This window comes from Somniosus microcephalus, chromosome 13 (assembly GCF_052327205.1).
Source record: "Somniosus microcephalus isolate GS21.2 chromosome 13, FLI_Smic_1.0, whole genome shotgun sequence".
Classification (NCBI taxonomy): Eukaryota; Metazoa; Chordata; class Chondrichthyes; order Squaliformes; family Somniosidae; genus Somniosus; species Somniosus microcephalus.
This window is the reverse complement of record NC_140999.1, coordinates 5861363-5878754: the sequence shown is the minus strand read 5'-3', so window position 1 is coordinate 5878754 and position 17392 is coordinate 5861363. Positions and strand designations below refer to the sequence as shown.

The following is a 17392-nucleotide window of genomic DNA, read 5'->3' as shown; positions in this document are numbered from 1 at the left end:
GTTTCATTGTTCCACTCAAAGCACGTAGACCTTGGTCCATTGGGTTTAGCGATTCGCTCCCTTAACCACCAGGAACCCGCACGATACCTTCTGTCAGCCGTGGCTCAGTGGGCAGCACTCTCGCCTCTGAGTCAGAAGGTCGTGGGTTCGAGTCCCACTCCAGAGACTTGAGCACCTAAAGCTAGACTGACACTGCAGTGAGGCACTGAGGGAAAGCTGCACTGTCGGAGGGGCAGTACTGAGGGAACGCTGCACTGTCGGAGGGGCAGTACTGAGGGAGCGCTGCACTGTCGGAGAGGCAGTACTGAGGGAGTGCTGCACTGTCGGAGGGGCAGTACTGAGGGAGTGCTGCACTGTCAGAGGGGCAGTACTGAGGGAGCGCTGCACTGTCGGAGGGGCAGTACTGAGGGAGTGCTGCACTGTCAGAGGGGCAGTACTGAGGGAGTGCTGCACTGTCGGAGGGGCAGTACTGAGGGAGCGCTGCACTGTCGGAGGGGCAGTACTGAGGGAGTGCTGCACTGTCGGAGGTGCCGTCTTTTGGATGTGATGTCAAACCGAGGCCCCATCTGCTCTCTCAGGTGAACGTAAAAGATATCACGGCCACTATTTCGAAGAAGAGCGGGGGAGTTCTCCCCGGTGTCCTGACCACTATTTGTTCCTCTACTAACATCACTAAAACAGGTGATCCGGTCAGTATCACACTGCTGTTTGTGGAAGCTTGCTGTGTGCAATTTGGCTGCTGCGTTTCCTACATTACAACAGTGACTGTACTTCATTGGCTGTAAAGCTCTTTGGGATGTCCAGTGGTCGCGAAAGGCGCTATAGAAATGCAAGTCTGTCTTTCTTTCTTCTGACAGGATCCCGCCTGACCACAGCAATACTCCTTGAGCTCCACTAGCTCAGTGACCTGTGACCCTTGCTGCTGAATTCGGGCATTTACTCTGTGCTCGATCTAAATTCATTCACTCCAGTCAACAGTGGGGATAACTGTTGTCGGCTCCTCGCTGTGACAGGGAAACGGGTGGGGGTGTGGGGCAGGGCTGGTTGTCAAGGTTAGACGTGAAATTGAAACCGGCTGCCACTGCTTGTTTTAATAACACGCACACACTCCATAGGAAATGATGTCTGGAATCTTCCCCCAGGCTAAGTGTAGATCTGTCAACCCCATCCGTTAAAAGAATCTATAGTTGCAAACTTGCAGCTTAGGAACAGGTGGAATTTCGTTAAGAAGGAGGGAAAAGGCCATTTGGCCCCTTTTTAAATAGATCTGAACCCTGCTGACTCACCTCAGCAGCACTGACTGACCCTCGCTCCCCATTGACTCTCTGACCCTCGCTCCCCACTGACTCTCTGACCCTCGCTCCCCACTGACTCTCTGACCCTCGCTCCCCACTGACTCTCTGACCCTCGCTCCCCACTGACTCTCTGACCCTCGCTCCCCACTGACTCTCTGACCCTCGCTCCCCACTGACTCTCTGACCCTCGCTCCCCACTGACTCTCTGACCCTCGCTCCCCACTGACTCTCTGACCCTCGCTCCCCACTGACTCTCTGACCCTCGCTCCCCACTGACTCTCTGACCCTCGCTCCCCACTGACTCTCTGACCCTCGCTCCCCACTGACTCTCTGACCCTCGCTCCCCACTGACTCTCTGACCCTCGCTCCCCACTGACTCTCTGACCCTCGCTCCCCACTGACTCTCTGACCCTCGCTCCCCACTGACTCTCTGACCCTCGCTCCCCACTGACTCTCTGACCCTCGCTCCCCACTGACTCTCTGACCCTCGCTCCCCACTGACTCTCTGACCCTCGCTCCCCACTGACTCTCTGACCCTCGCTCCCCACTGACTCTCTGACCCTCGCTCCCCACTGACTCTCTGACCCTCGCTCCCCACTGACTCTCTGACCCTCGCTCCCCACTGACTCTCTGACCCTCGCTCCCCACTGACTCTCTGACCCTCGCTCCCCACTGACTCTCTGACCCTCGCTCCCCACTGACTCTCTGACCCTCGCTCCCCACTGACTCTCTGACCCTCGCTCCCCACTGACTCTCTGACCCTCGCTCCCCACTGACTCTCTGACCCTCGCTCCCCACTGACTCTCTGACCCTCGCTCCCCACTGACTCTTCTTATCAGCTAGTTTAGGAAGTGAGTTAGTTCACTCGGAGGGTGGTGAATCTTTGGAATTCTCTGCCCCAGAGGGCTGTGGATGCTCAGTCGTTGAGTATATTCAAGGCTGAGGTCGATAGATTTTTGGACTCTAGGGGAATCGAGGGATATGGGGATCGGGCGGGAAGGTGGAGTTGAGGTGGAAGATCAGCCATGACCTTATTAAATGGCGGAGCAGGCTCGAGGGGCCGAATGGCCGACTCATGCTCCATTTCTTATGTTCTTAAAATACAAAGTGTTGGTTGCTCAGCTGGGAAATGGCACCAAGTGGATACACTGCTAATCCCGTTTTTTAAAAAAAGGTCACCACAGATGGAGAATTGCATTCTAAAATTAATTTCCCTTGCCAACATTCTTCAGAATTATACTCGGGGATACAGTAGAAAGGCTCTGTTTCACCCATCCCTCTCCAGAAACACTTTTAATGTCTCTTGACCCCATTTACACTGTCCTTCCCTGGTAAGTTATTCCACAATGTGAGCGTTTTGGTGTATCTTCACCCTCTTCCCTTGAAGAGATCAGTGTGAGGTAGTGGGAGGATTCGCAGAGCTGATTAGCAGTCTGACAGGCCGCGATGTGACCACTCCTTCCATGGGCGTGACCATCTTTATACCAGCCAGTAGGGCGGTCAGTCCCATAGGGTGGGAGGTTTCCGAACTAGAGGGACAAAGGGAGAAGTTTGAAGAATATGTTTTCACACAGGGGGTTATTAGAATAGGAAATGCTTTACCACAAGGGGCAATAGAGGCAGGCACTGTCTGGGAATTGGATAAGTATTTGAAAAGGAAGAGTGTAAAAGGTTACGGGGAAAGGGCAGGGATTTGGGATTAGAGTAGCTAGCTCCAGCTGAAGATTTAGCACCGGTACAGACAGTAGGCTTATATTCGCTAGAGATGAGAGGGGATCTCATTGAAACTTATAAAATTCTAACAGGACTAGACAGACTAGATGCTGGAAGGCTGTTCCCGATGGTGGGGGAGTCCAGAACCAGGGGGCCACAGTCTAAGGATAAGGGGTAAGCCATTTAGGACAGAGATGAGGAGGAATTTCTTCACCCAGAGAGTGGTGAACCTGTGGAATTCTCTACCACAGAAGGTAGTTGAGGCCAATTCATGAAATATATTCAAGAAGGAGTTAGATATATTTCTTAAGGCTAAAGGGATCAAGGGATATGGGGAGAAAGCAAGGACAGGGTGACGTAAGAAAACTACTAGGCACTTGGTCTAAGCGTTAAACAAAGCTTTAATCAACTGTATTAAAACATGGAGGTCTAGTTGTGTCCTTCACTAGTTCCTGTTAAGAATGTCCTGCGCAAGCTGGGCCCGTGCCCGAGTATTTATACTCTCCCTGGACAGCGCCACCCATAGGCCGCTCAGTATTATTTCATAAGTCGTTCTTTCATGAATGACTGATTCATGTCACTGGTTACTGAATTTGGATGATCAGCCATGATCTCATTAAATGGCAGAGCAGGCTCAAAGGGCCAAATGACCTACTCCTGCTCCTATCTTCTATGTATCTATGTATTTGAAAAGGAAGAGTGTAAAAGGTTACGGGGAAAGGGCAGGGAGATGGGATTAGAGTAGCTAGCTCCAGCTGAAGATCTGGCACCGGCACAGACATGATGGGATGCTTGGCCTCCTTCCGTGCTGGAAATGCTATGATTCAACAACAACAACTTGTATTTTTATAGCGCCCTCAACGTAGTAAAATGTCCCAAGGCGCTTCACAGGAGCGATTATCAGACAAAATTTGACACCGAGCCACATGAGGGGAGGTGACCATAAGCTGGGTCAAAGAGGTTGGTTTTAAGGCGCGTCTTAAAGGAGGAGAGGCGGAGAGGTTTAGGGAGGGAATTCCAGAGCTCGGGGCCCAGGCAGCTGAAGGCACGGCCACCAATGGTGGAGCGATGGGAATCGAGGATGCGCAAGAGGCCAGAATTGAAGGAGCGCAGAGATCTCGGGGGGTTGTAGGGCTGGAGGAGGTTACAGAGATAGGGAGGGGGGCGAGGCCATGGAGGGATTTGAAAACAAGGATGAGAATTTTAAAATCGAGGCGTTGCTGGGCATTTCGATGAAAGGCAGAACTTGAAAACAAAATGCTGATAAACTGTGCTTCGGTTTTCTGACAGGAGTACGAGCCGACCATCTATTACCCGAAGCGTTCCTGCAAAGGCCTCTTCCTGGACTTCACTGTTCAGTGTGAGAAGATGGACATTCCATTTCTGTCCTATCTTCCGACTGAGGTAATAAAGATGGAGGATGTCACTTGCTCTAACACGGTGGGGTGGTGGCTTATAAAGGTCTCTCTTTCCACGTGTAAGGAACCCAGGATCGCTCCTACCAGCGATGGTTCTTTTAACTCATTGGGGTAGAAACTGGACCTCATGGTTCCTGTTGCACACCCATAAAACGGGCACAACGCGGTCCAATTTCTACCCGAGTAAGTTTTACGGGAGTACTATGGGGGGAAAATTCAGTTGGTTTGCGCCTCCGGTTAGTGCCTTAAGTGGGCGCTAATGGGGCGCAAAGCAACTAGCGCCCGGGCACGGCGATGTTTGCGCCGCTCGCGAAATTAACTAGACAATTTGCGGCGGCGCTAAACACTACCGCCACGATCTCCTGCGCCGGCAGATCGTGACGTCAGTCGAGTGCGCAATGCCCCGGCAGCGCCCCGGAGTGGATATTGAGTGGCGCCCCCTGCCTTACCGCCTGCCGCTAGCAACGACAGGCTGAGGGGAGCGTTTTGCAGTCAGGAAGGGACTGGGGGAGCGCGAATTAAAGACGACCGCTTCCTGCCTTTTTTTGTTGGTGACATTTGTGCACCACGCATTCTGAGAGAGAGAGAGAAACTTCTGGAGAGATTCAATGTTGTGTGAAGGAGTTTTGGGTACTGAGCAGCACTTTGCAGGTTCATTTTGATTTGCCCTTCCTTGCTTCGCCAGCACTCTGAGGTAGCGCCTCGCTCCTCGGCCTTTGCGCCTTAAGACAGGTGTGAAGTGCCTGATTTAGCGCTCCAATCACCTCCAGGGGCGATAAAAGCCGTCGGAGGCAATAAATAGCGCCAGGCGCTAAACTTTGCACACGGCCGATAATGGCGCCCCAAATGGGGCGATACTGAATCTTTCTCCCCAAGAGTGTAAAATGGGCACAACGAGGCCCAAATTCAGGAACCAACATCCTGAGCCCCAAGGAGGCCTGAAAAACATCTGGCCTGAAATCGGGTCCGGACATTTTGCAGGCATCCCTCACGGCTGCCTAAAACAGCCATTAGGCCCCTTTAGCTATGTTAACGAGGGGGCCTAACGCCCAACTGACCTCCCCTCACAGAAACTGGGCAGCGAAGAGCATGGCAGGCGTTGGGTTTCCACCGCTCAGGATTCTTCAGCGGACACCAACAAGGGTTAACATGGAGCCAGGAGGAGCAGGGGTGCCCCTCCAACCACCCCCCCACCCCCACCGCCGACACCAAGGTTGTTGCAAACCCGTTCCCCCAGTTGCAGGCTCCCCCCACCCCCACACCCACTTTTCCGGGAATTAACACAGCCGGCTGCCGGCGAGGCACGAGACCCGATATTCGTCATCCTCAATTCCCGAGCTTCCTGCGGAGGCGCGATAGGCTCGTTCGTAACATGTTAATCAGGCCCATGGACCAATTTCAGGCCGGGCTCAGGTACCTGTACACAGCTGGGGCATGGCCTAGAAAAGGGCCCAGACAAAATTCCCAAACTTGGTCAACCAGTATCACCATCAAAACTCCCAGAGCAGATACAGCACGGGTTAGATACAGAGTAAAGCTCCTTCTACACTGTCCCATCAAACACTCCCAGGGCAGGTACAGCACGGGTTAGATACAGAGTAAAGCTCCTTCTACACTGTCCCATCAAACACTCCCAGGGCAGGTACAGCATGGGTTAGATACAGAGTAAAGCTCTCTCTACACTGTCCCATCAAACACTCTCAGGGCAGGTACAGAGCACGGGTTAGATACAGAGTAAAGCTCCCTCTACACTGTCCCCATCAAACACTCCCAGGGCAGGTACAGCACGGGTAAGATACAGAGTAAAGCTCCCTCTTCACTGTCCCCATCAAACACGCCCAGGGCAGGTACAGCACGGGTTAGATACAGAGTAAAGCTCCCTCTACACTGTCCCATCAAACACTCGCAGGGCAGGTACAGCATGGGTTAGATACAGAGTAAAGCTCCCTCTACACTGTCCCGTCAAACACTCCCAGGGCAGGTACAGCGTGGGTTAGATACAGAGTAAAGCTCCCTCTACACTGTCCCATCAAACACTCCCAGGGCAGGTACAGCACGGGTTAGATACAGAGTAAAGCTCCCTCTACACTGTCCCATCAAACACTCCCAGGGCAGGTACAGCACGGGTTACATACAGAGTAAAGCTCCCTCTACACTGACCCATCAAACACTCCCAGGGCAGGTACAGCACTGGTTAGATACAGAGTAAAGCTCCCTCTACACTGTCCCATCAAACACTCCCAGGGCAGGTACAGCACGGGTTAGATACAGAGTAAAGCTCCCTCTACACTGTCCCCATCAAACGCTCCCAGGGCAGGTACAGCACGGGTTAGATACAGAGTAAAGCTCCCTCTACACTGTCCCATCAAACGCTCCCGGGGCAGGTACAGCACGGGTTAGATACAGAGTAAAGCTCCCTCTACATTGTCCCATCAAACACTCCCAGGGCAGGTACAGAGCACGGGTTAGATACAGAGTAAAGCTCCCTCTACACTGTCCCCATCAAACACTCCCAGGGCAGGTACAGCACGGGTAAGATACAGAGTAAAGCTCCCTCTTCACTGTCCCCATCAAACACGCCCAGGGCAGGTACAGCACGGGTTAGATACAGAGTAAAGCTCCCTCTACACTGTCCCATCAAACACTCGCAGGGCAGGTACAGCATGGGTTAGATACAGAGTAAAGCTCCCTCTACACTGTCCCGTCAAACACTCCCAGGGCAGGTACAGCATGGGTTAGATACAGAGTAAAGCTCCCTCTACACTGTCCCATCAAACACTCCCAGGGCAGGTACAGCACGGGTTAGATACAGAGTAAAGCTCCCTCTACACTGTCCCATCAAACACTCCCAGGGCAGGTACAGCACGGGTTACATACAGAGTAAAGCTCCCTCTACACTGACCCATCAAACACTCCCAGGGCAGGTACAGCACTGGTTAGATACAGAGTAAAGCTCCCTCTACACTGTCCCATCAAACACTCCCAGGGCAGGTACAGCACGGGTTAGATACAGAGTAAAGCTCCCTCTACACTGTCCCCATCAAACGCTCCCAGGGCAGGTACAGCACGGGTTAGATACAGAGTAAAGCTCCCTCTACACTGTCCCATCAAACGCTCCCGGGGCAGGTACAGCACAGGTTAGATACAGAGTAAAGCTCCCTCTACATTGTCCCATCAAACACTCCCAGGGCAGGTACAGCACGGGTTAGATACAGAGTAAAGCTCCCTCTACACTGTCCCCATCAAACGCTCCCAGGGCAGGTACAGCACGGGTTAGATACAGAGTAAAGCTCCCTCTAGACTGTCCCATCAAACACTCCCAGGGCAGGTACAGCACGGGTTAGATACAGAGTAAAGCTCCCTCTACATTGTCCCATCAAACACTCCCAGGGCAGGTACAGCACGGGTTAGATACAGAGTAAAGCTCCCTCTTCACTGTCCCCATCAAACACGCCCAGGGCAGGTACAGCACGGGTTAGATACAGAGTAAAGCTCCCTCTACACTGTCCCATCAAACACTCGCAGGGCAGGTACAGCATGGGTTAGATACAGAGTAAAGCTCCCTCTACACTGTCCCGTCAAACACTCCCAGGGCAGGTACAGCGTGGGTTAGATACAGAGTAAAGCTCCCTCTACACTGTCCCATCAAACACTCCCAGGGCAGGTACAGCACGGGTTAGATACAGAGTAAAGCTCCCTCTACACTGTCCCATCAAACACTCGCAGGGCAGGTACAGCATGGGTTAGATACAGAGTAAAGCTCCCTCTACACTGTCCCGTCAAACACTCCCAGGGCAGGTACAGCATGGGTTAGATACAGAGTAAAGCTCCCTCTACACTCTCCCATCAAACACTCCCAGGGCAGGTACAGCACGGGTTAGATACAGAGTAAAGCTCCCTCTACACTGTCCCATCAAACACTCCCAGGGCAGGTAAAGCACGGGTTACATACAGAGTAAAGCTCCCTCTACACTGACCCATCAAACACTCCCAGGGCAGGTACAGCACTGGTTAGATACAGAGTAAAGCTCCCTCTACACTGTCCCATCAAACACTCCCAGGGCAGGTACAGCACGGGTTAGATACAGAGTAAAGCTCCCTCTACACTGTCCCCATCAAACGCTCCCAGGGCAGGTACAGCACGGGTTAGATACAGAGTAAAGCTCCCTCTACACTGTCCCATCAAACGCTCCCGGGGCAGGTACAGCACGGGTTAGATACAGAGTAAAGCTCCCTCTACATTGTCCCATCAAACACTCCCAGGGCAGGTACAGCACGGGTTAGATACAGAGTAAAGCTCCCTCTACACTGTCCCCATCAAACGCTCCCAGGGCAGGTACAGCACGGGTTAGATACAGAGTAAAGCTCCCTCTAGACTGTCCCATCAAACACTCCCAGGGCAGGTACAGCACGGGTTAGATACAGAGTAAAGCTCCCTCTACATTGTCCCATCAAACACTCCCAGGGCAGGTACAGCACGGGTTAGATACAGAGTAAAGCTCCCTCTACATTGCCCCATCAAACACTCGCAGGGCAGGTACAGCATGCGTTAGATACAGAGTAAAGCTCCCTCTACACTGTCCCGTCAAACACTCCCAGGGCAGGTACAGCACGGGTTAGATACAGAGTAAAGCTCCCTCTACACTGTCCCATCAAACACTCCCAGGGCAGGTACACCACTGGTTAGATACAGAGTAAAGCTCCCTCTACACTGTCCCCATCAAACGCTCCCAGGGCAGGTACAGCACGGGTTAGATACAGAGTAAAGCTCCCTCTAGACTGTCCCATCAAACACTCCCAGGGCAGGTACAGCACGGGTTAGATACAGAGTAAAGCTCCCTCTACACTGTCCCCATCAAACGCTCCCAGGGCAGGTACAGCACGGGTTAGATACAGAGTAAAGCTCCCTCTAGACTGTCCCATCAAACACTCCCAGGGCAGGTACAGCACGGGTTAGATACAGAGTAAAGCTCCCTCTACATTGTCCCATCAAACACTCCCAGGGCAGGTACAGCACGGGTTAGATACAGAGTAAAGCTCCCTCTACATTGCCCCATCAAACACTCGCAGGGCAGGTACAGCATGCGTTAGATACAGAGTAAAGCTCCCTCTACACTGTCCCGTCAAACACTCCCAGGGCAGGTACAGCACGGGTTAGATACAGAGTAAAGCTCCCTCTACACTGTCCCATCAAACACTCCCAGGGCAGGTACACCACTGGTTAGATACAGAGTAAAGCTCCCTGTACACTGTCCCATCAAACACTCCCAGGGCAGGTACAGCACGGGTTAGTTACAGAGTAAAGCTCCCTCTACACTGTCCCATCAAACACTCCCAGGGCAGGTACAGCACGGGTTAGATACAGAGTAAAGCTCCCTCTACACTGTCCCATCAAACACTCCCAGGGCAGGTACAGCACGGGTTAGATACAGAGTAAAGCTCCCTCTACACTGCCCCATCAAACACTCCCAGGGCAGGTACAGCACGGGTTAGATACAGAGTAAAGCTCCCTCTACACTGCCCCATCAAACACTCCCAGGGCAGGTACAGCACGGGTTAGATACAGAGTAAAGCTCCTTCTACACTGTCCCATCAAACACTCCCAGGGCAGGTACAGCATGGGTTAGATACAGAGTAAAGCTCTCTCTACACTGTCCCATCAAACACTCTCAGGGCAGGTACAGAGCACGGGTTAGATACAGAGTAAAGCTCCCTCTACACTGTCCCCATCAAACACTCCCAGGGCAGGTACAGCACGGGTAAGATACAGAGTAAAGCTCCCTCTTCACTGTCCCCATCAAACACGCCCAGGGCAGGTACAGCACGGGTTAGATACAGAGTAAAGCTCCCTCTACACTGTCCCATCAAACACTCGCAGGGCAGGTACAGCATGGGTTAGATACAGAGTAAAGCTCCCTCTACACTGTCCCGTCAAACACTCCCAGGGCAGGTACAGCATGGGTTAGATACAGAGTAAAGCTCCCTCTACACTGTCCCATCAAACACTCCCAGGGCAGGTACAGCACGGGTTAGATACAGAGTAAAGCTCCCTCTACACTGTCCCATCAAACACTCCCAGGGCAGGTACAGCACGGGTTACATACAGAGTAAAGCTCCCTCTACACTGACCCATCAAACACTCCCAGGGCAGGTACAGCACTGGTTAGATACAGAGTAAAGCTCCCTCTACACTGTCCCATCAAACACTCCCAGGGCAGGTACAGCACGGGTTAGATACAGAGTAAAGCTCCCTCTACACTGTCCCCATCAAACGCTCCCAGGGCAGGTACAGCACGGGTTAGATACAGAGTAAAGCTCCCTCTACACTGTCCCATCAAACGCTCCCGGGGCAGGTACAGCACGGGTTAGATACAGAGTAAAGCTCCCTCTACATTGTCCCATCAAACACTCCCAGGGCAGGTACAGCACGGGTTAGATACAGAGTAAAGCTCCCTCTACACTGTCCCCATCAAACGCTCCCAGGGCAGGTACAGCACGGGTTAGATACAGAGTAAAGCTCCCTCTAGACTGTCCCATCAAACACTCGCAGGGCAGGTACAGCATGCGTTAGATACAGAGTAAAGCTCCCTCTACACTGTCCCGTCAAACACTCCCAGGGCAGGTACAGCACGGGTTAGATACAGAGTAAAGCTCCCTCTACACTGTCCCATCAAACACTCCCAGGGCAGGTACACCACTGGTTAGATACAGAGTAAAGCTCCCTCTACACTGTCCCCATCAAACGCTCCCAGGGCAGGTACAGCACGGGTTAGATACAGAGTAAAGCTCCCTCTAGACTGTCCCATCAAACACTCCCAGGGCAGGTACAGCACGGGTTAGATACAGAGTAAAGCTCCCTCTACACTGTCCCCATCAAACGCTCCCAGGGCAGGTACAGCACGGGTTAGATACAGAGTAAAGCTCCCTCTAGACTGTCCCATCAAACACTCCCAGGGCAGGTACAGCACGGGTTAGATACAGAGTAAAGCTCCCTCTACATTGTCCCATCAAACACTCCCAGGGCAGGTACAGCACGGGTTAGATACAGAGTAAAGCTCCCTCTACATTGCCCCATCAAACACTCGCAGGGCAGGTACAGCATGCGTTAGATACAGAGTAAAGCTCCCTCTACACTGTCCCGTCAAACACTCCCAGGGCAGGTACAGCACGGGTTAGATACAGAGTAAAGCTCCCTCTACACTGTCCCATCAAACACTCCCAGGGCAGGTACACCACTGGTTAGATACAGAGTAAAGCTCCCTCTACACTGTCCCATCAAACACTCCCAGGGTAGGTACAGCACGGGTTAGATACAGAGTAAAGCTCCCTGTACACTGTCCCATCAAACACTCCCAGGGCAGGTACAGCACGGGTTAGATACAGAGTAAAGCTCCCTCTACACTGTCCCATCAAACACTCCCAGGGCAGGTACAGCACGGGTTAGATACAGAGTAAAGCTCCCTCTACACTGCCCCATCAAACACTCCCAGGGCAGGTACAGCACGGGTTAGATACAGAGTAAAGCTCCCTCTCCCGTCAAACACATTGTTAGGATACGGGACAGCAGAGTTTTGGACGAGCTGAAGTTGAAGGACTGATCTCAGTTTGTCTGATTTGCTCATATTTGCCCAGTGTGAAACGGCGCCCGTTATTAATGCCGCCTTCTTCTGTCCGTAGGTGCAGTTGATAAACGACGCCTATAACCTGATCATAGATGCTGTGCTGGGGCTGTCAGATGAGGCGGGACTGAAGGAGCTGTACTGCAACATCCTGACCACGATGAAACATGTGAAAATTCCCACGATCAGCATTGATGTCCCGTCAGGTGCAAAAAAGATCAATCCTTTACTGACACAGAATCCTCGAATCACACAGCACAGGAGGAGACCATTCGGCCCATCGTGCCTGGGCCGGCTCTTTGAACGAGCTCTCCTATTAGTCCCACTCCCCCTGCTCGTTCCCCAGAGCCCTGCAATTTTCTCAACTTCAAGTATTTATCCAATTCCCTTTTGAAAGTCACTATTGAATCTGCTTCCACCACCCTTTCAGGCAGCGCATTCCAGATCACAACAACTCGCTGCGTAAAAAAACATTCTCCTCATCTCCCCCTCTGGTTCTTTTGCCATTTATCTTCAATCTGTGTCCTCTGGTTACCAACCCTCCTGCCACCGGAAACAGTTGCTCCTTATTTCTCAATCAAAACCCTTCATCATTTTGAACGCCTCCATTAAATCTCCCCTTAACCTTCTCTGCTTTAAGGAGAACAACCTTAGCTTCTCCAGTCTCTCCACATCACTGAAGTGCTTCATCCTTGGTAAATCTCCTCTGCACCCTCTCCAAGGCCTTGACATCCTTCTGAAAGTGTGCTGACCGCAATTGAACACAATATTCCAGCTGAGGGCTCTTCCAATATCTGTTGGCTGGCCCACAGGACGACGAGGGGACGTTGAGCCTCATCATCTCTTCCTCTAAAGTCCACACACAGGCGTAGCTTCCCTGGACAGGAGTCGGGAGAGGAAACCTTTGCCTGATTACCTTACCACCCCTTCATAGCCCCTGGGCTACGCTCGGCCAATTATACCAGGCTCCTCAACCCCTGCCCCCAGCTTCTTTGTTTTTAAGGCTGCAAATATTGACACCACTATTCCCGGCCATAATGCAGATGATTGGGTAATTCCCCCGTCAATCACACCTGGTGGCCGCACCGCTGTGAGTGACTGGGATTGATATTACGCACATCATTTGTATTCTGTAACTATCCTCCACTCACTGCATTTTGTGAAGCAATCACCCTGCTTTTATTGGGAGACTTTGCTGTAGTTTCAGTCATGAGTTCCGTTTGCTGCAGTTCGCATTGACTCTTTCTAAGTAGATTCTGTTTGCTGTCAAACAGACTGTTTGCTGTGAGTCCTGCGGTAAGTCCTGCCTCCCCCCTTCCAACTCAGTGGCAGACGCGATGGTGTCAATACTCACTTCGTTTTTTAATTCATTCACGGCATGTGGGCATCGCTGGCAAGGCCGGCTCTTTATCTGAACGCACGCGGCACTCGTAATAAGATGGATGAGTTGATGGCACAAATAGAAATAAATGGGTATGATCTGATAGCCATTACATCGATGTGGTTGCAAGGTGACCAAGGCTGGGAACTGAATATTCAGGGGTATTTGACATTTCGGAAGGATAAGCAGAAAGGAAAAGGAGGTGGGGTAGCTCTGTTAATAAAGGATGAGGTCACTGCAGTGGTGAGGAATGATATTGGCTCAGAAGATCAAGATGTAGAATCAGTTAGGGTGGAGATAAGAAATAATAAGGGAAAGAAGTCACTGGTGGGAGAGGTCTACAGGTCCCCAAACAGTAACTACACTGTAGGACAGAGTATAAATCAAGAAATAATAGAGGCTTGTAAGAAAGGTACTGCAATAATCATGGGCGATTTTAATCTTCATATAGATTGGACAAATCAAATCGGCAAAGGTAGCCTTGAGGACGAGTTCATAGAGTGTATTTGGGATGTTTTCTTAGAATAATACATGGTGGAACCAAACCAGGGAGCAGGCTATTTTAGATCTGGTATTGCGTAACGAGATAGGATTAGTTAATGATCTCATAGTAAAGGATCCTCGAGGGAAGAGTGATCATAGCATGGTAGAATTTCAAATTCAGTTTGAGGGTGAGAAACTTGGGTCTCAAACTACTGTTCTGAACTTAAATAAAGGCAATTACAAGGGTATGAGGACAGAGTTGGCTAAAGTGGACTGGGAAAATAGGTTAAAGGGTAAGACAGTAATTACAGACATTTAAGGAGATATTTCATAACTCTCAACAAAAATATATTCCAGTGAGAAAGAAAGACTCTAAGAGAAGGCTGAACCATCCGTGGCTAACTAAGGAAGTTAGGATGGTATCAAATTGAAAGAAAAGGCATACAATGTTGTGAAGATTAGTGGTAGGTCAGAGGATTGGGAAATTTTTAAAAACCAGCAAAGGATGACTAAAAAATTAATAAAGAGGGAGAAGATAGATTATGAGAGTAAACTAGTAAGAAATATATAAACAGACAGTAAGAGCTTCTACAGGTATATAAAAAGGAAGAGAGTAGCTAAAGTAAACGTTGGTCCCTTAGAGGATGAGACTGGGGAATTAATAATGGGAAACAGGGAAATGGCAGAGACAGTAGAAGACACTAAAAGCATCCCAATAATAGTAGATAATCAAGGGGCTATAGGGAGGGAGGAACTTAAAACAATGACCATCACTAGAGAAAAAGTACTAGGCAAACTAATGGGACCAAAGGCTGACAAGTCCCCTGGACCTGATGGCCTACAGCCTAGGGCCTTAAAAGAAGTGGCTGCAGAGATAGTGGATGCATTGGTTGTAATCTACCAAAATTCCCTGGATTCTGGAGAGGTCCCAGCAGATTGGAAAACTGCAAATGTAACATTTCTATTCAAGAAAGGAGGGAGACAGAAAGCAGGAAACTAATCGGCCAGTTAGCCTAACATCTGTCATTGGGAAAATGCTGGAGTCCATTATTAAGGAAGTAGTCGCAGGACATTTAGAAAATCATAATACAATCAAGCAGAGTCAACACGGTTTTATGAAAGGGAAATCGTGTTTGACAAATTTACTAGAGTTCTTTGATGTAACGAGCAGGGTTTTTAAAGGGGAACCAGTAGATGTCATGTATTTGGATTTCCAGTAGGCATTCGATAAGGTGCCACATAAAAGGTTACTGCACAAGATAAGAGCTCACGGTGTTGAAGGTAATATATTAGCATGGATAGAGGATTGGCTAACTAACAGAAAACCGAGAGTCGGGATAAATGGGTCATTTTCAGGTTGGCAAACTGTAACTAGTGGGTGCCACAGGGATCAGTGCTGGGGCCTCAACTATTTACAATCTATATTAATGACTTGGATGAAGGGATCGTGTACTGGAGCCAAATTTGCTGCTGATACAAAGCTAGTAGTGAGGAGGACACAAAGAATCATCAAAGGGATATAGACAGGTTCAGTGAGTGGGCAAAAATTTGGCAGATGGAGTATAATGTGGAAAAATGCGAGGATATCCACTTTGGTAGGAAGAATTAAAAAGCTAATTATTATTTAAATGGAGAGAGACTACAAAATACTGTAGTACAGAGGGATCTGGGAGTCCTTGTACATGAAACATAAAAAGTTAGCATGCAGGTACAGGAAATAATTAGGAAGGCAAATGGAATGTTGGCCTCTATTGCAAGGGGGATGGAGTATAAAAGTAGGGAAGTCCTGCTACAATTGTACAGGGCGCTGGTGAGACCACACCTGGAGTACTGCGTATAGTTTGGTCTCCTTATTTAAGGAGGGATATACTTGCATTGGAGGCAGTTCAGAGAAGGTTCACTAGGTTGATTCCTGAGATGAAGGGGTTGTCTTATGAGGAAAGGTTGAGCAGGTTGGGCCTATGCTCATTGGAGTTTAGAAGAATGAGAGGTGATCTTGTTGAAACATATAAGATTCGGAGGGGGATTGACAGGGTAGATGCTGAGAGGATGTTTCCCCTCATGGGGGAATCTAGAACTAGGGGCATAGTTTCAGAATAAGGGGTTGCGCATTTAAAACGGAGATGAGGAGGAATTTCTTCTCTCAGAGGGTCGTGAATCTTTGGAATTCTCTACCCCAGAGAGCTGTGGAGGCGGAGTCAGTGAATATATTTAAGGTGGAGATAGACAGATGTTTGAACTATAGGGGAGTCAAGAGTTATGGGATGCAGGCAGGAAAGTGGAAAGTATTGAATGGCGGAGCAGGCTCTACTCTTGCTCTTATTTCTTATGTTCTTATGTTCTTATTGCCCATCCCTAGTTGCCCTAGAGAAGGCGGTGGTGGGCTTTCTTCTTGAATTGTTGCAGTTGGTGAAGGTGCTCCCACAGTGCCGTTGGGTAGGGAGATCCAGGTGACCATGAAGGTCAAGCTGAGATGAGCAAAGGACAAGGTCTTAAGTGAGGCCTTGACATACAGATGACCCGGTACATCTGAATCCGCAACAGGGGCCGAAGTCTTTAATCGGACCTGGCCTGACTTTAATGGCAAGTTATCCTTCTTTTGTTTTAACAGGCTGGGACATAGAGAAGGGGAAAGGTGACGGCATCAGCCCAGACGTCCTCATTTCCCTGGCGGCGCCAAAGAAATGCGCCACGCACTTTTCCGGAAAGTACCATTTTCTAGCTGGCCGCTTCTTGCCCTACGACCTTCAAAAGAAGTACGAGCTCAATCCCCCAGACTACCCGGGAACTGACTGCATAGTGCAACTTTAAGAAGAGATTGTGTTAAGACGATGGATTCAAACGCGAAGAGAACTGACTTGAACTAACAGCAAGCCTGTGTAAAACGTGGCATTGACTCCTGCGAGAGGACCTGCATTCTCCACAAGTCCTGGAACCTGCTCAACCAGTTCCTTAAAAAAAAAAAAAAAATACCCCGGAAAATGCACCTCCTCGAAAAAGGATTCGGACTGCGTTCTACGTCAGCACAGTTCAGTTTTGTTTTGTTTAGTTTATCCGGTCCGGATTGTGTGGCTTTTGTGTTGAGAATTGTGACTTTTTTTTTTCAAATTTCATCAAAGCTACTTTACTGTAGGGAATGATCTTTATGCAGCTTCAAGGGGCGATGACCAGGCCCAAGTTAGACGTACCTTTTGTGATTTTTTAAAACCGTTCGGCCAGCTGTTTACCAGGGCTTATATCACAGGGGACCAGGATATTTCACACGCGCGCGAACTTTTCAATAGTCCGAGTAAGTTCTTTGCCGTTGATGTATGTTATAGTTTTGGAGATGGAGGTGGGAGGGACACTTCAGCTGACTGGCAGGGTTCCTACTTTGACCTGCGTCTGTGCTGGGTTAACACGCCTCAGCTGAGGTAACACTAGGGAACGCTGCAATTGGTTTTTGGTGACCTTACCAAGTGGGGGGAGGGGGGGTGGTGGGTG

The 17392-nt window shown here is 50.1% G+C and overlaps 1 protein-coding gene across 1 annotated transcript in view; it reads left to right on the top strand.

Moving 5' to 3' along the window:
• yjefn3 (YjeF N-terminal domain containing 3) overlaps positions 1–17020 on the top strand; it is a 210265-nt gene extending 193245 nt beyond the window's left edge. Inside the window, exons 4-6 of the mRNA XM_086004401.1 lie at positions 4299–4412; positions 12104–12251; positions 16521–17020. Coding sequence (XP_085860527.1) covers positions 4299–4412; positions 12104–12251; positions 16521–16720 — 462 coding nt within the window. The 3' untranslated portion in view covers positions 16721–17020. The remainder of the gene's footprint in view (positions 1–4298; positions 4413–12103; positions 12252–16520) is intronic.
• The last annotated feature ends 372 nt before the right edge of the window (positions 17021–17392 follow it).